The sequence below is a fragment of the Porites lutea genome, chromosome 11 (assembly GCF_958299795.1).
Source record: "Porites lutea chromosome 11, jaPorLute2.1, whole genome shotgun sequence".
In the NCBI taxonomy this organism is placed as follows: domain Eukaryota; kingdom Metazoa; phylum Cnidaria; class Anthozoa; order Scleractinia; family Poritidae; genus Porites; species Porites lutea.
Genome location: NC_133211.1, coordinates 25236924 through 25257477, shown reverse-complemented (window position 1 = coordinate 25257477; position 20554 = coordinate 25236924). Strand labels below are relative to the sequence as shown.

At 38.1% G+C, this 20554-nt stretch overlaps 1 protein-coding gene across 1 annotated transcript; it reads left to right on the top strand.

Annotated features, from left to right (window-relative positions):
- The first annotated feature begins 1163 nt into the window (after positions 1 to 1163).
- Positions 1164 to 20281, top strand: LOC140953049 (uncharacterized). Its single transcript, XM_073402532.1, has 18 exons — positions 1164 to 1297; positions 1422 to 1468; positions 4399 to 4487; positions 4620 to 4684; positions 6081 to 6196; positions 6645 to 6707; positions 7308 to 7373; positions 7745 to 7882; positions 9017 to 9070; positions 9543 to 9591; positions 9688 to 9729; positions 10549 to 10677; positions 10827 to 10873; positions 11946 to 12020; positions 12752 to 12823; positions 14597 to 14657; positions 15323 to 15462; positions 15931 to 20281. Exons 1-18 carry the CDS (start codon positions 1235 to 1237, stop codon positions 19331 to 19333), a joined length of 4719 nt encoding a protein of 1572 aa, XP_073258633.1. The 5' UTR covers positions 1164 to 1234; the 3' UTR covers positions 19334 to 20281.
- Positions 20282 to 20554: the final 273 nt, after the last annotated feature.

The window sequence follows — 20554 nt, the reverse complement described above, 5'->3', positions numbered from 1 at the left end:
TTCTTTAAATACTTGTTGTTAAAAATATCCTTCAACTTCGAGATGACTTTACTTCAATATTAAATGATGTACTGTGCACTGATTTTTGGGAAATGAAGACAGTTATGGAATTTCAACAATTGTCATTTCTCTCCCGGTGAAGCAAATATAACATATGTGTTGTGACGAGTCTCTATAAGAAAGTAGTCAAGAACAAGGCCGAATCGTCAGGGTAGTGGGCGAGTGGAATGCGATCATGTCGTTTATAAACGGAAACCAAACATCATCGATTTTCACACGTTTTGTTACTGTAAAGCCGAATTTTCAACATGACCTTTCAAACAAAGAATTGATACATATACACTTTTGTAAACTTTTGAAAGCCAGTTCGATTTTATGTAAGTATAAATTCTATGTGTACTAATGTATGTACTCTGGAATGTACTTACTCAAGCCCTGTCTGTCTTTTTGCACGTGACCAATTTCACTTTACTTGCGTGATCTCACCGGATTCGAGGGTTTTCCCGAATAGGCTAGGAATATCAATTTATATCATTTGTGTTACCTTTTCAATTACATGAAAAACGAGACGCCAAAAAATTCACAACCCTGCGGCCTTCCGTCAATTGAACACACTTTTCACACGTGCTTCCTTTTCTAACGCTTTTTGACATTTTGCAGATGTAAATTGTGAGAACTAGAACAACAGAATTGAGTGCAATTTTTAACCCTTTAGCTGCTAAATAAACTTGAATTGAAATCAAGCTAAATGTAGCTAAGTTTCGGGGGCCTCTTTTGGTCTTTTGGTCATGCTTATTTCCTGTTGATACTGTTGATGTAAAGTCCAAGATTGACACTTTGCCTTTCTTATAAGTCAGTGTGACTTCCGGTGAGCAAACCAGAATTCCAGAAAGCGCCGGTCGTCGGGTACTTGCCATCACCCTAGCGGATTGCATTTGTAGCTGGCCAAGGATAGGAAGGACATGCAGCTTTTTTCTATGCTGTCTGAGACTCTGGAAGATTTTTTCAATTGGTAAGATTGAAAGTATCACGTAGAAAATTGCGAAAAATTGAAAAAATGAGACAAAATTCAGCGGAAACGAGGCCAAAGAGCTGCTCATGCGCAACAGTTATTTCATCTTTATTTTCATCTTTTGTGAAAACTACACGGGGATGACCTCAAGAAACCTTAGCGGTGATTTTTGAACAACCACTGCAGTGTTGAAGTATTTAATGATGTGACCGTTGGTCCAATATGTCCTTGGTAACTGTGCTGCGTTCTCCGTCGACGTCTGAAAGCACCAGCTTGGGCGATTCGGTAAATTGTTTGCTCATCCATCTTTGGTGTGTTTTCTCGATCGTATTTGATATGAATGATCAATTTCTGCTCTGCTCGATCAGTTGTTGTATATTTTTGTTTCAATTAATTGATTGACTTGTAGGAAGTCGACGAAGATCAGGAAGATAGTTCATTCAATAGGTCCCGAGCGTAAGTCTTTTCGTTTTCTTGCTTTGTTTATTTTGTCAATCCTGTCAAGAAACAGCTCCTAGATCTGTCTTGGGATAAACGATAAAGCTGGAAGGTTTGCCTTTTGTCTGATTTGATTACTTGGCTATAAGGAAATACCTTCTCTTCCTCTTTGTAACCTGCCAATGCTTGCTATTCCCATAGGGCACATGTATTTTTGTCATTGAAAAATGCAAAAATGCAAGGTTATAGTTTTTGCCATTTCATTTCGTTGATATTTTTATAATCTGATCAAAGGGAAAGCCAGAATGTTTTCTGCTCTGTCTCTGAACTCTATCCCTCTTTAAGTTGAGATTTAAAATTTTTCATCATAATTTCTTATCGCGTTACAGGGATGTTATTTTAATCTTTTTTGTCAGACGCACGCCCACAAACCCAAAATAAAGTTTAAATTCGAGAAGTGGATTAATGAAGTTAAAGCCATTTAAATTTCCTTCTTTTGTGCTTATTACTGCCTTCGAATTTCATTCGTGTTTTATTTCTAATCTGTAGGAAAACGAGTAATGGTCTGGATTTGTCTCATTACATTGAAATCTCAGAAAATTCCTTTCCTTTCTCAAATTATCTCTTATATGTGGTATTTCTGTGGTACTAACTTTGACATTCCCTGATGCACGTTTTACAGACTGCTTTAAAATTAAAAAGCCTTTTATTGGCTATTGTAAGGACCTTTTGCTTCAAGAATAACCAGATTATTTTTTTGGCTTCAATACAATTTACAAAACTATTAACCTAAAAACGGAATTGATTGACCTGTCAATCATTGCACATGCATCAAAATCTTCTGCTTGTTTTACCAAAGGTTGTGTTAACATGAAAAAAAAAAAAATTCTTCAGTACATCTTGGCTCTTGTCGTGCCAGACAGATTTGCAGCTTTCAGTTGGTTAGTTAGTTTTAAAAGCTGCAACTTCACTTGTGGCTGATCCTGCCATTATTTGAGCAGCAGGGGTGGGTGCAGTAATGGCATGTGAAGTTGTCTGAGATGGCAGTCATTAATGCACTCTCAGTTTTCTTTGATGGCATTGTCTTCCTTTTTGGGAAGGGCTTCTTCTGTCATACCATGGTCCTCGAGACTGCTTAGTGTGATGCCATCCTCATCTAGGACTTTGGGTACATCTGTAGGTGCTTCATGGCACCCTTAGTAGTAACTTAAGTCTGCCCTGAGAATGCTGGCCACAAGAGAGTTCACCACTGTTTTGGCATATGGGTGTTATCCATCCTTTAAACACACCTGAGCCACTTCATTTTTCTCCTGTTCAGGATAGTTGTTATGCTAGCGAGCCCTGCCCTCTTGTGAATTCTACAGTTGAAACATAAAAACTTTCGTCTTCCATGTCTCAGAGGTATTCATAGATCGGCTTTGGACTTTGGTAAATGCACTTGTTATGTAAGGTTCTCTTTCTTGTTTGAGAAACGGAAAGCAAAGTGATAATGTTACAACCCATACTGGAAGGCTGTTATTGCCCGAACAACAGGACAGAACAGGATGGGTTGAACAGACAACATGACAGCCTTAGCTTATACACCTTCTGTTGCAGTGGGAAAGGATAGTTTATGATAATCTTTACATGTATAATGTTCTTTTCCTTCGATGTTTTCCTTTGATTCTCTTTGCAACCATTTAGTTGCTGTTTTGTTCTTTATTAAGTGTAATTTGTACATTTACCCTCTTCTATTATTTTCTCCTGTTGTGGGTTCTGCAGTGCACAGAAATCCTATAGCTAACCAAAGCACTGTTATTTCTTTGGCAACTTGTATGCCTTAATTTGCTTGTTTATAATCAGTAAGGGATGATTTCCAATTAGCATAGTTACACTGTAGTTAAAAGGTCACAAATCAACTGAATGTTTTGGCAGAAGTTAGTAAACAGGGGGTCTTTCCGCTGTATTAGCCTTCTTCAGTCATTTTATCTGTCCTTGAGTTTTGAAGTAGAAGTGGTCATAAAAAGTTTGCATAGCGCTTTTCTAGTAAGTAAATATGATTTTTGATAGTCAAATTGTTTCTTTCCTGTCTCTTAACTTTTTTTACTTTATTTTTAATAACATTGAGTTGTTTTCTGAATTCCAAACAAAAGACTTGTTTTGAATTAGAATGCCTGCACACATTAAGAGTATGCAAGCCTCATGTAACTGCACCTGTCAGTTCATTGTTACTGTAGCTTTCATTATTTTTTTCTCGCAGTGGCCCGTTTCCACCCCCTACTAGAATACATCCTGTGGTAATGTTAGGTTGCAGAGTAATGTATATTTGCTATTGTCTTCTGCATTGTAATATATTAATTTATTATTGTTTTGGGTTTAACCATGAGCAAGAGTACTGTTATCTTTTGTTATGAAAACAATAATAATAAGTAATCCTATTAATATCTTTATAGTCCATTTTTGCTTTTCTGGCACGTGCTTAAATCATGGTCACCTTGCATGCATGTATATTTTTGACAGTTATACTAAATGCTTTAGAGCAACTTTTAAACTACTATCTTAGTAGTGTTCTGTCATTGAAATCCTAAATGATGAGGAACTCCTTTATGAAGTGTCCTTGCTGCTCACTACTTGTTGATTCTTTCAAGCATTTTAAAAGGTCACTTTTATAATCATTCATTATTTAAAACTGTTGACAATGTCTGCTGGCAGCCGGACTCGAGGATGAATTCATGAACCTGACTGTTTGATATTGATGAACGGGGAACATTGTTAGTTACATCTTAAGAAATGAGAAATTTATAAAACAATCTGACAGTATAAATATTATTTTTACAAAGGTGTCATACTTTTACGCTGTAATTTAGTTGAGATCAATCATATTGTGATTATTAGGAGCAACACAGTACATGCTCTTTGCAATTTGCTGTTTGTCATCATTGTAAACTCTTAATGGTTGTAACTTTCAGGTCAAGTTTTGAAGGTTTCTTTGCATCCAAAGGAGCAGCATATGCACTGCCTGATGGCGACTTTGCTCGGCGAGCCACTAAACATGGAGGTATGTGAATATGTTCTAGTTATTATTCTTGCTTCTGATCACTATTTTGAAAAAAGATTGAAGTTGTTTCCATCTTCATTGTATAGGTCGATGGTATTACATGTAACTTGTTATGCCTTAAATCTATTTCAGGAGAGATGCAGTTGCATTTGCAGGCCATGGTCAATTTGTTACGGGATGAAGATGAGCTTAGACTTGTAAGAATCTCTTTTTTGTCCTTGTACAATGTACCTAAATAAAGTAATGTCATATTTACCAATTACTGTAAAATATCTACATGTAAAACCTACATCGCAGCTTGTATGTTACTGGAATGTTGGAATTCTAGTCCCGAGTTTCAGATTTTTCCCTTAAAGTCATTGCTTTCTGTTGTGGTCTTGCAAATTGGCTGTGGTTTGGGCATTTTAATTTTTCTTTCCTTGTCTCTAATCTTCCAGGCTTACTTGGGCCACAACCTTTGACATAATTTATACTCTAATCACACTACTAAATTTCATATGGTTTACCGGTGTACATGTATGCAGCCTCCGTGCCTGAACTTAATTCTGTGCAGCAGTTCCTTCGCAGATGTCATAAACACCATTATTTGTATGTTTTATGCTATAGATATATACGATTTGCATGAAAAAACGGACTGGTCAATCTCTTAGAAGATTAGTTGCCTACCTACTCATCCTTTGAATAATTTGTTCCCCAGAGTTAAAGATTCTTCAAAACATCTGAGAACTCAAACAAGCCTACTACCCTGCGTTAATACGGAATGTTTTAAAGCTAGTTTTATTAATAGACTATTTTAAATATACTTTTACATTTTAACTAATAACATTAAACATGTAAATATATAGGTATGTATTTATACTTGCATATTCAATAAAAACCAAAGACTAAAGACTGTACATGTACGGTGTATACCAGACAAGATAAATAGCTTGTCTGACTAAAGCCAATACATTGCTAATGGGTGTCAGGGGAATTAAACATCAAAAATGCTTTATAACCAACACATAGTTATGAATTTGTATATCCATATGCACTTTATTAGACTTTCTAGAAGTGCTTTATTTTTTCCTGGTTGGTTATGCCATTTTAAAGGACTTTTTTCACTTGTTTGATGTGAAATTCACTGGTCGAAAATTCCACTGGTGATGTCATTACAATTGACCAGTAGGAGCCTGAGTGATGCAATGTACTTGATGCCACTCCCGCCACAGCATACATGTTTGCCAATCATTTTTCCCCATGTATGATTCAAATCCAGGTGAAACAAGTCGACCTCGCGACTTCATCACTGGCTTGGCTGCTACACGACCTCATGGAAGCTTGCTTCGCTTGCTTTTAAGAATTATGAGAGGTCCAATTGTAGCAAGTTAAGCACTGTATCTATATATACCCTTCAAAACAACATTAAATCTGTCTTTTCTATTTACTCAAGACTGTCCACTGCTTAATTCAGACAATTTGATATCACTGGCTTCATGGCGTTAAATTTTAGTACTGATTATTGATTATTGTCTCATTTTGAGTAAAATGTTTGATGTTATGATGTTCTACCATTAGATACAAGTCTGATATCTTCAATCTCTTTGTGTTTAGGTTGTTAAACTGGAATGTCAGTATCCAAACAGAATTCGCTACCTAACCATAGTGTCAGCATTTGGCCCCGATGAAGAAGAACAAAGCATTGTTATGGGAGTGGACTGGACTGACAAGTGAGAAAATGCTTATAATGATTTAATTTATAAATCAAAGCAGTGAATGTCATGATACAACAGCTTGCAGGGCTGTATGTTTCCTGCTTCAAGTAACAATCTACAAGACCTGTACAGCCCGGGGAGGGGTCAGTAAGGCATTACCCCCCCCCCCCCCCCCCCACTACTGCTATTTGTGTGAAATACAAAAAAATTGATAAGATAAGTTTTTTGGATACTAGATTACGTATCTGGGTTTGAATTATTGTTGAATTTTCAAAGTCAAAATCCTGGATTATCTAAATCCTTCTTTGAACAGTCTGTTGAGGAGATTAGCCAAGGTTTATAGGGATTGCTCTTGGGGGGTAATTGTAACCCTTCTATTCTAATAGTCTTCAAATAATTAAAAGGAAAAAGTAACTTTTTAAAACTGGCAACTGATTTGTGTTTTATACTGCTTTCTCTACAGGGCCACTATTGGTCTTGTGGTTCCTTTGTACAGGGACACTAGCATCACTCTGGATGGAGATGGGTAAGTTTTAATTCTTGTTACAAATATATGAATCTTCTTTCTCATTTTAAATCTGGCTAAACAATCACCTCCCTCTAAGACAGACATCTTTGGGCCAGCAAGTCCTATGTGTTCATCTTATAGAGAGTCAACTGAAAGGATTATACAAAGGCATACGTATGTCTTAGTGAGGTGTCTGTTAGAGATTTGACTGTATTGTACGTTAAACTTTAGGCAGTATGCTAGCATGGGTCTTCCTCATGGTGTCTCAGTTATTGTGGGGATGTTATAATTTATACCAATGCCTTCAGCAGTGTCGGATCCAGACCTCGAGATCAGGGGGGGCCCCCATCATCCAGACCCTTAGATGGTGGGACGTGGGGGGGCCTCCAAAAAATTTTTTTCAGCCCTTTGGGCCATTTATATCATACACCAATGGTCAACTATTGATTATTATTATTATTATTACTATTATTATTACTATTATTATTATTATTATTATTATTATTATTATTATTATTATTGCCATTATCACCATTATCACTATACAGTTTTGGTGCTTCTTTGTACTCTTTTATATTTGCAGTATTATGATGTCAATATTTTCATTATTTAAAATAGTGGCTTTAAAATGATGTCAGCCGGCAAAGCAAACATTTTCAAGCCAATCTCTGTTCAAACCATGTGGTAAGTATGGCTAGAACTTTTAAATTGTCTGGCTTTATTTGCCGTAAAGGTTAAAGGAGTTGTCTTTTTAATACTGAGTAGGGTAATTGGACAGTAATTTTGTCCCAAACTCCCTCTTGATGTCAACAATGCTTCTGAAATGGTTATAGATCAATCCAGGGATGTTGTAAAATATGATTAGTAGATCAGAGACACTGTTTTCCTCTCCTTCTTCTTTTTTTGAGAGGAGGGTCAGCAATGTATAAAGTACAGTACATGTAACTTCCAAACACAAACCTACCCCTCTGATATATGATGCTGCTCCAAGCTGTAACCTGGAAGGAAGTGTTTGTTTGAAGGAGTGAATGACGTTAATTAATGTTGCTGTTTAGGACTGCTCTACAGTGGATTCACAAGTGTGCTGATAATGCCAGAAGAAACAATTACTTCTACCCAAATGGCTCATCACATGAGTGGGCAGACTATTATTACAGCAAAATTTCATCAGACAGGCTCTGCTTGAATGAATGGTATGTTACTGTTGTGAAACCTTTGCTTCTTTGCAGTTCTTGTTCAAAAGGCAGATTATAATGCCATCCAGGGGATAAATCTCTACCCAGTGGATATTGAGTGATTTGTTTTCCTAATTCAAAATGTACCTATCTGGCCCCAGTTGTTCAAAAGCTGGATAGTGCTATCCATCGGGTAAATCACTATCGAGCAGTTAAGTATTATGGAAGGCCATTGCACTATCCACTGGATAGAGATTTATCTGGCCCCGGTTGTTCAAACGTTGGATAGCGCTATCTACTGGATAAATCACTATCCAGCAGATAAGTATTAGGGAAACCAATAGCGCTATCAATTGGATAGATTTTTATCCTGTGGATAGCGCTATCCAACGTTTGAACAACCGTAGCTGGTGGATAGTGCTATCCACCTTTTGAACAACTGGGGCCTGATGGAAAGTGATTTATCTGGTGGATAGTGCTATCCAATATTTTAACAGCTGGTGCCTGTAATGTCTTCAATAGAAGACAAAATGGACATTAGGACCCACAGTTTGTTCATCTTGAAAAATTGTTCGTACATTTAAAGTTATAATGGTGATAATTTCTTTTATCCTTTTAAACCATCCTTAATCTTAATCTTGTTTAGCTAACTTTTAGATGTCTTTGGTATTTTTTTTTCTTTTCTAACAAAATACATTTTAGTAATTTGCAGTTTTCTTCATATTTACCTAGAATATGTATGGCATTTTACATAATTCAAGGATCTGAAATGAGGCAAATCTAAATCTTCATTCCAATTCATGACAACCCTGCGAATTTGAATTTTCTTGGCCGTTAAACTTGAATGTAATTGAGGACAACTTTGTGTCTGATGTACTGATATTGTGATTAATTTGTTTTCGTCCTTTTTGAAATACTTGGTACTTTAGTAATGACTCTAAAGCCTTCTGAAGTATTTTATATTGTTGTGGGATATTTTCCCTGTGATCTTACTATAACTCTAATTCAGTCTATAGATACTATATTACTAACTTGCTTCTTCCTATATTACAGTTGTTGCTTGAAATTAATTACACACTAATGAATTACACCATCAGTTTTCAAGTAGAACCAAAAAAATAATAAATTGGTAACCAAAGCCTCTTTTTATAGGCATCAAATGGAAGACATTGAGTCAAAGCACCCTGATTCCCCCATTGGAACAAGGTAAAAAGAAACATTTGCTGAAAATGTTCCGACTCAATCTGTTCACACCCCACCCACCATCAGGGATGTGCATCATTTCTTTTCTTGAACTGTTAAAGCCATTTGACCTTCTCTGGTTGGACTTGTGCAAGTGCATTGTCAAAAACGTTCTGCTTATTGATGTTTGATCTAGTGTGGTACAAAGAGTAGCAAAAGAAAGACTGTTGTGATCTTCTTATTAAAGGGATATTTTTATATGTATTTGTTGTGTTGAATTCTGAAAAAGCCCTTTCAAGATGTTGATTGCTGTTGAATGAGGATATCATTGGTCTCTATCCAGCAAGTTACAAGTTATAAAAGAATGACAGTGGATTGTTTAATAATGATGAGTTTGTTTTACTAATTTAGCAAGTTGCATTATTGCTTAACATTACCTAAAACGTACATGTATGTAGTGTATGGGAGACAGCCAGTATTGATTTTAATTTTGCAGCACTGAAAAAGAACTTGTTATGAAGCTAATTCGCCACAAACTTAGAGAGGTCAGTTCGATGATTGTTTATGTTAATTGCATAATCAAGTCATATTATTTCTGTCTTCAGCATCCTTAGACATTTTTGTCTGCGTGTATTTTACAGGTTATGATGAAAGTCGACCTTGAAGATGTTACTTCACGTCAGGTAACAAGAAATAGTATCTATTTTGATACCATAGAATCCTTTTCCCTTTTTGTCTTGTTAGTATTTTAGGGTCAAGACAATGGTTTTTTTTTCTATTTCTCCCTTGTCCTTTCCATACCATTCTCGACCTTTTAATCTCCTCCTCCATATTTTTCCTTTTTTCTCTCTCATCTAACCCCGCCTCATTCCTCCTTTTCTATTCCACCTCCTCCAATATCACCCTCCTAATATCCCAGTTCTTTCTCTCCATCCTATTCATTTTTTCCCATTCTATTCTCTTCCCTTCTCACTCTCCTTCCTCTCCAATCCTCTTTTCCTTTACCTTTTTCTCATCTGTTTACCACTCCATTCCACACCCCTTCCCATCTTTCTTGCTCTCCATACTTCTTGCTTCTTGTCCAAATCCCTCATCATACTACTCACTTCTAATCCTCTCCTTATCATTTACTGTCTTTATCATCTATGTTTCATCTGTCTTTATCTATCTCTATCTTTATCATCTATTGTCCTCCTCTAATCTCCTAGATGGCAGCATGGATTGGACTGCACAACCTTTAGCTTTTAATAGTGGCCAAAGGAAAATAATAATAATAATTATTATTATTATTATTATTACAATAAGACAGAACGAATTTTTTTGTAAAATAGAGAGAAGTAAGTAGTACTATGCGAAAGTTCCAGCAAAGAGGTTTCATGTGAACGGTAACACCATAGGATTTCCTCCACAGATTTAAAAATTGCAGTGACAAGAATCCCACTATAAAGTGGTCTAGGGATGAAAAGGTCAACATTGAATTTCTTTTTTTCTCTTCCTGTAAGGTGCGAACCATGCTTGAAGAGGATACACAAATGGACTTGAGAGAATACCGTTCATTTATTGACGAGGAAATGTTTACTATACTGGGCCAGATGGACTCTGCATCTAAGATTTTTGATCATCTTTACCTAGTAAGTTCATATAAGCTGGTTTGATTTCTGGTATACAGATACATGTATCATTAACACATCCAAGAAAAAACATCTAATCCAAAAATTAATTAACATTATTATTGATACCAATCTATGAAGGCCCATGTTAGCGTGTTTGTTTGTTGCAGGGTTCAGAATGGAATGCATCCAACTTAGAAGAACTGAAGGAGAATGGGTAACTTCTTAAATTTTTTGCTAGACTGTTTAAGTTCTCTTAGGGGTGCTTGACTAATCTTGTCTGTATGTGATTTTTTTTTCTGTTTTGATTGTGTCTGAATAATTTGTTCTTTAAGTGATATATCTGAACAGTTCTGGCTTCATTTAGGTCACAGTTTTAAGGAGGGTACTTATAAAAATTATCAGCCATGGCAACGAGAATAGCACTTAATTTGAATAGTCCAGTTTCTAGATCTGCTTGTCATAACCGCTGAATAAAAGCACTGAAGACGCATTTTTACATTGTTACCCTCCATCTGAAATGAATATATTCGGGTTTTTAAGATGCCAGGGGCCCGTTTCTCGAAAGGCCCGGTAACTTTACGGGCCCGAAATCAAATATTCAAATCGAAATATAAAGAATAGGAGCGCTGGTCCTAGCTAGCAAACTACTCCATTTTGTTTCATTAACTGACAGTTTTATCATGTTAGATGCAAAACTCTTGAAACCTCGATCTTTAATGTAAACGGAGACAGCTTACCGGGCCCGTTTATTATCGGGACTTTCGAAAAACGGGCCCCAGGACGGTGACGACAGCGAGGACGTCAAAAAAGCGATAGGCTGAATAAGCAAAACAACTACGCTGCACGTGCATCACCGTCGCTTTTTTGTACATTTCTCTGCTGTCACTGCACGACTACGATGGGAAAATGCCAAATTTCACGTTTTATGAGGGACATAATTAGGAATTCGGCTCAAATAGAGTTCGCTTACATTTGACAAAGTAAACGAGTTTGAGTAATCGCGTGATAGGTTTAAAGAACGCAAATTCGCTTTTGAAGCGACGTTTTCGTGGGCGTCGCCGTCGGGGTATCTTAAACTCCCTATTCACAACAGCGATAAGACGACCAGTTTACAACTCTGTCTATTGTTTATTTTTGTGAATTTGAGGTATCTTTCTCCCGCTATTTTTGAACATTTTACTTCGGTTAGAACTGACAGAACATTTTACTTCAGTTAGGTTAAGGCTATTCAGTTGTGCCCATAATGTATGTAAACTTGTTGTGTCTTGTTTTTTGTTATTCTGTAGGGTTGGATATATTTTGAACATAACGAGAGAGATTGATAACTTTTTTCCTGGAACATTCCATTACCACAACATCAGGTTTGTTCATGTACATTTTGTTTTGCAAATGTACCCTGACCGTGACGTCGCATCCTAATTCAGAAGACTCAAACATTCATTCATTCATTCATTCATTCATTCATTCATTCATTCATTCATTCATTCATTCATTCATTCATTCATTCATTCATTCATTCATTCATTCATTCATTCATTCATTCATTCATTCATTCATTCATTCATTCATTCATTCATTCATTCATTCATTCATTCATTCATTCATTCATTCATTCATTCATTCATTCATTCATTCATTCATTCATTCATTCATTCATTCATTCATTCATTCATTCATTCATTCATTCATTCATTCATTCATTCATTCATTCATTCATTCATTCATTCATTCATTCATTCATTCATTCATTCATTCATTCATTCATTCATTCATTCATTCATTCATTCATTCATTCATTCATTCATTCATTCATTCATTCATTCATTCATTCATTCATTCATTCATTCATTCATTCATTCATTCATTCATTCATTCATTCATTCATTCATTCATTCATTCATTCATTCATTCATTCATTCATTCATTCATTCATTCATTCATTCATTCATTCATTCATTCATTCATTCATTCATTCATTCATTCGTTCACTTTAATTTAAGATTTTGTCAACCACTTTTCAAATTCTCTCAGCAACCAAGCACTTTTTTCTGTAACATCTGTGCTTAAGTTAAGTTATCGTTTCTTCTCACAGGGTTTATGATTTAGATGAAACGGAATTACTACGCCATTGGGACAACACTTATAAATTTATACAGAAAGCCAAGTAAGCATTCAAGTCGTTCAATAGCTCGTTAAAAAGGCTACCAAGCTTGTCATGTGTACTGTCAGCTTTTAGTACTGATCAATGTCATTTAACTTCACTCCGCTTTAGCAAAAGACCAGACGTTTTCTAAGTATTCTGAGTAGCTGAAGGACTTACATTGTAAGCACTTAAATGCCCTGCCCTAGCGGATGCTTTTTCGAATGCGTTCTAGTTCTTTGGCTGCAGAGAGGAGAAGTCGTTACGTCGCATTGCTATGGTAGCAAAATTTTGGATGACAACAAACCGATAAAGTCACTAAAGTCTGTTCACATCATTTCAAATTTCACCGATCTTATTCAATTTCATTTACTTTGGCAAATTTTGGCGCAATTTTCTCTGGGACCGTATCTATTGTTATCTAAGTTTAGGAAAATAAAGCGACAATTTTTGTGTTGTGTTCACCTACTCCTTAACGCGGGCTCGCAAAATTAGGAAGTTTCATGTCGTAGTGGTACAACGACGGCAAAGAAATGTACAAAATGGCGTGATCGCACGTGCAAAGTTGTTGTTTGTTAATGTAAACATATTATTTTTTGCCGTTTTCCTTGCCGTCGCTGGTTTTGTTGTCATCCAGAAATAGTGCTACCATGGTGACGTGACATCACACTTCTCTCTATTCCCGGATGTGTTTTTAAGCTTGCGTAAATACCTTCGGTTGCATCTAAGCGTGGTCACGTGAGGAAAAAACATGGGACCAATTTAGGTGTCTGGGAAACTGCTTACCTACCCCTCCCCTAAGTCAACACTAGCACTTAGTTCTCACCTAGGGCAAAATGTTGGGTTAGGGGAGGGGTAGGTGATCCAAAACATGTTCTAATTGGGTGCAAACATGACATCTTTTGGCACCAAACATTCGTAGTTTGGAGTTAGCGGCTGTAGTCGACTTGATTTGTTTTCGCTCAACAAAATATTCTTTGCAAGAATTTTTAGACGTTAAGAATAATTTCTGGAGGTAAGTGTGCTGTTTCTGGGCGAGAAATATGCCTGAACTTTGAGAAAAATGAAAGATGAGCAAAACGCTCTGATCAAAAACATATAAACAGCTTACCTTTGGCGTGACAGTTTGCTTTGTCATGTCTGACACCCTGTTAGAACATGTTTTTCTGTCTCGTGTCCACGGTTAGATGCAACCGACGGTATTTATGTTACGTCCATGCTGAGACGATAGACCTCCGTTTTCAAAATACTACAACTACTCATGAAAGCGTTCATGAAATCCCAGGTTTGGATCGTTAAAGTTTGGAAGCAAGGTCATAGATGCAAATATGTATTCGCTTTCAAGAGTATGAACGCATTAGCGTTGGCGGTATCTAAAGGGTGATTGCTGTTTATCCAACTAAAATCAAAGTAAATACTCCAGCCAAACACAGCTGACGCATGCAATCCATCGAACTAATCAAAAGTCAAAGACGTGTGAAACCGGCGCAAAGCGCGGGAAAACAAGGCAAAACACGTGTGAGCATCTTACTTCTGATTGGTTAAAAACATACCACAGGCTATTCTTTCGATATGTTAAAATTCAGGGTGATAGTGAGTCTTGGAGGACACAAGCAAATTCCTTCCAGGAATCGCTATCAAGGTGAATTTAATATATCGAAAGTGGCATGAACGATTCACAAAACACAGTAATGCAAAACTAGAGCAGTTGCAAACAACTGTTTGTTCTTAGCGGAGACGTTATTAAAAAGGTTTGTCCACGAACCACTGACAGACATGCTTTATGTTTGTTTTCAGAAATGCCGGCTCAAAAGTTCTCGTACATTGTAGGATGGGTATTAGCCGTTCAGCTTCAACGGTAATTTTACTCGCTAGCTGTAATGATTTCTTTTCCTCTCTGTTGTAACTTTTTTATTTGTGCTGGCATAGCTGTCTATTTCATAAATGCTGGGATCTTTTGTCATTTCGGTTGTAGCAACAGAATGGCTGATTATTTTGAGTTTCAGGCGAGCCAAAGAATGGGCAGGCTGACCTGTTTGGTCTATGACCTTATACAAAGGACTGGTACCGAGGGAAGCAGAGAGTCCTTATGTTTTATGACGTCATACATTTTGTATTGTTGTCCTTTCAGGGAAATAGTTTTATTGTTGGACGTCATGTGATCTTAAGCTAGCCAATGAGAGTGCGCACTGGTTGGGGAAAAACCCATCTTCACAAGTTGTTTTTTTACGCCCGTAATTTGGTCCTGAGAAAGTGTTAATTCCGTTAATAATATATTGCATTTGTCAAGTACTGATGGTACAAGAACTTGTAACACTTTCCAGTCCGGCCCACAAGTAGACAAAGTCAAATGTCGACAAAAATTCCAAAGTTCGTGTTGTAACATGCTGAAAAAGAGATACCTAGTTCGTGCGAAAGTACTACCAAATGGGCAACAAGACTCCACCCTTTACTTAACATCAAAGGACGGACTACAGTACACAACCTTTGCTGACTCCTTTTTTGTCTGTATTGGCTTGTTAGGTGATTGCTTATGGTATGAAAGAGTATGGATGGTCTTTAGGTGACTCAATGAAGTACGTGAAGGCTCGAAGAAACGTTGTCCAACCAAATGCGGGGTTTTGGAAACAGTTGATTACATACGAAGGGATTTTAAACTCGAGGTATATATTGCACACGTGTATGTATAGGGTATTGCATGGCAGTGTGGATGTATGGATTTTACCTTCCAGGGTTTTAGGTCAATAGCATTTGTAGTAGTCATGTTAACGGTATTTGTATTTCCACGGTGAAAATATCACTTTTAATTATCAGAAAAACTGGTAACTAATTCAGGGATGATTATACAACTCACCGGCTATCGCATAATTGTTATGTATGATGAAATTATATTTGAACGCGACAGGTAAAATTTGGTTGATTAAGAAAGCCTTCAATGAGGTGAGAGCAACTTAATCAGCTGCGAATAGAGAAGGCCCAAACGATCCTTTCAAGCCTTAATTTCTTTTCTCGGGCTTCTTCATTAGCATTTTTGACTTGCTCACATTTACCTCACAGGAAGTCAGGGGCAGTCAGTCATGAAAATGTATTATTTTATATTCTAAGAGTGGTATCTCGTCTTTACTTTGCAGCAAACAGCGCTACAACAAATTGTTTACAAATGAGGCGGATCCTGAGGCAGGGCCTGTCAGGAAGACAAAAGCCAACATAGCCGTCAAAAAGGACACTCAGCCTCAGTGTGAAGGCTTGGATACTGTGGATAATTTACCTAGAGAAACTGTTTCAGATCAGAAAGACGAAGAAACCTCGGAGGTGGAAATCAAAGATCCAGCAATACTTCGGGTTACTGCCGAAGAAAACTTGGAAGTCGGTCTTGTCACTGCTGAAGCTCACGAAGATGTTTTTAACTACGAGGATGACTTGCGGGAAACGAAAGTTGATGATTTACCGATAAACCCAATATTAGAACTAAGCAAAGAAACTGTCCTAGAGGATCAGTCAAATTCTTGTGTCTCGGAAACTCCTACGACAGAAAAGACTGCGCTCTATAGAGTAAGTTCAGTGCCTGTATTGCCAAGTGATGAGAAAACGATGCACAAATCGAACGTTCTTAAGACTAATTTTCAAAGGTCCAGCTCATTGCGGGAGCGGGGGCCTAAGAGAATACAATACCTTCGTGATTTCATGGAGGGGAAAGCTGCTAGTGATGAAAATATTACGGAATGTGATCAAAAAGAGAAGGGCACATTTCAAAGTCGACCTAACGACCAAGAATGTCAAAGTGGCGCGGGATCCATTTCGCTGGGTGGTCTCCCTAGTGATTTACATGGCCTGCTTGAAAGTGGGTTTGTCAAACGCAAGTCACGGAACTTTGAGGAAGGTGTGTATGATGTCCTTTCTGTAGAGCTTGACGATATTTTTAGCCTAGGGAAAGAAATGGATAGAGAGTTTGAGCTTGGTGAAAATGAAAAATCCGCAGCCACTGAGAAAGAACCAGACAAAAGCGAGGAACCCGAGCCTGGTGTTGTTAAGAAACACAAAGAGGAATATGAACTGAAACATCGGGAGAGTTTGAAACGAGGGGCTGTGCTTCAGCGAGGAGAAAGCGGTGATGGAAGTAGCCTGAAACGCGAGCGAAGTGATGGCATTTTGACTAGTGATGCTGATGGCATTTTGTCTGGTGATGGAACGGAAACTGAACGCCCGTGTTCTGTTAACGTAGACGCTCTTGTACAAAAGGTCAATGAAGACATGAAGAAGGAAGTGTCTGCTCGAAGAGTGTCCAAGAAAGAACGGGAGTTACGAGCGCTGGTACAACTAGCTGGGGAAGATGGAAACTCGAATCAGGAAAACGATAACTCAGTAGCAGACTCAGTTTGCAATGAAACCACAGAAATGCTTGCTGCTGCTGGCCTTGTTAAGGAAACAAATGAGGGAAGAGCACAACTGTCGGAAGATCCTCCTATCTCCATGGAAGCTGTCGGTTGCGCAGAAACGGAATCAACGAAAAGTGACTTGACAAGTGATATTTCACCGGGCGCAAATGTAGAACAAGCTGTGAGCGCTGATGGTGATTCCAGTCGGAATGTGTCCGCGGAAAATACTTGCAAACCGGCAGAGAACGGGGAGGACAATGTAATCGAACAAGACAAAGAGGATATTCCTCAGAAAGGTTTGGTAAAGCGTCACACGTTACTTATTGAAGGAAAGCTACAGCCTTGGGATCAAGAGACGGAGAAAGATGTCCAAAGTGAGACTGAAAAAGCGGAGCGCGAACACACAATGCAGCAGGAAGTGATATTACGATCGCCGTCGAAAGAACAGACATTTTCGTCGGAAGGAATAGAACAAGGTGTTGCGGGTGATGTGAGCACTACATTGGTTACGGAATCGAAGGAAACTGAAGATAGAGCGCTTGAAGAAGATACGCAAAGTCTTCCTGAGAAAGGACTAGTAAAGCGTCACACGCTGTTGATTGAAGGAAGGCATCAGGCTTTAGAGCAAGCTCTAGCTGAGGTTGAAATTGAATGTAAACAGGAGGGCGAATCTAAAGACTGCAAAGACCACTGTACGAAGTCATCAGAAGAGCAATCGAGAGGTGTTGCCTTAAAAAGTATGGAACCAGTTGAAGGAGACGATGTAAAGATTGCTGGAGACATAATAGAACAGGGAAAAACTGCCCCAGAAAACGTGGATACGTACGAATTGCTAGACGACAAGGAGGATATGATGAGTGTAGATGACGCTCCTCAGAGAGGACTCGTTAAGCGGCAAACGTTAGTGATCGAAGGAAAGCTACATTTGGGTCCGGAGCGAGATGAATTTGCAGTTGACCAAGAATCATTTCCATCACCTTCGACAGTTGAATTAAGAAGCGATGAGCCCACAGGAAACCAAGATATCTGTTCCTCTACCTGTCAAGATCAAGAACAAAGATATCAACCTGAACTAACAAGCTCTGTTCCAGGGGAAGTAGTTGTTGAGAAAACTGAGGATAGTGAAACAGTGTCTGGCTTGGTGAGACGTGAAAAAGAGCGCATCGAGAAAAGAGTTAAACCTTTAACGGTTGAAGAGACGAATGCTAAACGTGAAGAAGACAACGAGGAAGTTTGCAACGATGGAACATTGCTTGAGGTTAGTGAGGGAGGCGAAGAAGGTCGTGGAGATGCTGAAAAGAATGAAGACGTGGAAGACGATCGAGTTGAAGAGAAAGAACTAAGTGACGTCGGCGTCGACACGTCAAGCGTGGTGCGTGTTAGAGACCAGACGCAACACTTGGAAGGTATTATTAGGGTTACAACCACGTCGAAGGACGGAGAGAAAGTTAAACGCCAACGGTCAAAAGAAGACTTTCCTACGACGGGGAACGAGTCTCCTAAAATTATCATTGTTCCACGTTCGTGTTCAGACGAAAGTGTCCATGAAGAAAACCAGCTGAACATGTCGTGCAACATGAAAATGGAAGAGATTCTGAGTGACAGTGCAGTAAACCTAGCTCTTATGAATGCCCAGGAAAAGTTAGAGTTGGCAAACGAAAGATTCATTGACTGGGATGGTGCAAACGTGAAGCAGAGGACGAGAATTTTTGAAACAATCATGCATATTAGTAAGCAAAGCAAAGAAGACGAGGAAGACAATGGAAATCAAATTCGGCGATGCGGGTCAATGCCGAAGGCAATCGGTAAAGCCGAAAAATACGTTATACGTCGTCGGTCGTTTTCGGATTTATCCGAGACTGTTTCTTCCTCTTCCGGTCGAGAAGTCGGTTACACAATCAAATTCAGCAATGGGCAATCGTCGAGTTCTTCATCTCTGCCACGAGAATGGAGTCCGCTTCAGAGAAGGCTAGAAAAAGAGAGGCTTAACACAAACGAGGTTTTTTCACCTCAAAATTGCGGTGAAAGTGAATCAGAAGAAAAGATGTATACAGAACTTATCGATTGCCAAGATCAAAAAAATGATTCTCCGAGTGTAAAGGAGAAAGTTCAAGTTCTGGATTCCAAGAATCACCGTAATATTAGTAATGTTAGTTAGCGTTGAACAAGGAAAATTCTTTAGAAATAGTTTAAATTTAAGCATGTTTTTCAAACATGAATTTTAATTTTGATATGAAATTGGAACTGACCTCACAGATATTCGATTTTCATAGAATCACCCTCTGTACATAGTCATTCTTTTAAAATTTTAATACAGTTATACCAGTTAATACCAAATAACCTCGGACACAAATTGCCTCGTTTTCCATACATTTGAGCTAACTAGAAGCTAGCCTGTGCCGGGCTTTCAGTTAGCAGGGACGTCGCGAAAATTAGACGCGCGTCAACTGAGAAGGGAGCCTGCAATAGTTGTCAAGATCTCTGCACATTGCTATCTTGGAGCCTGGAACAGCTAACATGAGCGGGTAAAATGTAGACCTGATGGGATCTAAACTATTTTGTATAAAGCGTTCGCTCTCTTTGCTGTCGAGCGAATACAATCTTCGAACGAGAACTGACCGATGAAGCTCTGTCTGTTGTTTGTTGCATTAAACTTGCAGTTGATAGGTTGTCAGATTTCGTTAAGTTGTAGTAATACCTTTTCTTCTGATCTAGTTAATTCAGTTTTGTTTATTGTTAAGATTATCCATCGTTCAGAATAATTTGCGTTTCGGTCGATTTGCAATAAAACCCTGTAATTATACAGACGAAACTCTGGATTCGTGGTACCGGTATGTTATCTTGAAAAGGCATTGTTTAGATAATGCCGAAACTCGTCTTAAAATAATTTTGTGTGGCGAGTATACGAAAGATTTTATTGTTTTAATCTTTGAGCAAAATCTAAATTGGTGTATTTTTACGGTGACGAATTTTGCCGACATTATTTTGGTCCGTCATTCAGAATACTATGTTTGTTGATGTTGGAAAATTGAATCACATTTTGTATATATTTGAGCCGTAAATTTTCAATAAATATTTATTGTGATGAAAATCACGTTGTTTTCAAGTTTTATGCGTCAGAGTTTTTGTTTTGCTCATTAAAACTATTTCTTCTTCGATTTTCTTTCCTTAGTATTCGTCACCGTAGCTGCTCAGCGCTACCACCCAAAACAAGCGACGAATATGTTGAAAATAAATGCGAGATTGTAGGGTACTTTTCCCTCGGGTACTTTACTGACGACGGAACCGTCACGCGAAAGGAACGGCAAAGCCGTGCGGGTTTTTCGCGAGTGGCCAATCTGCCCTCGCCCTCTAATCCTGCCAGCTACGCAGGCTAACG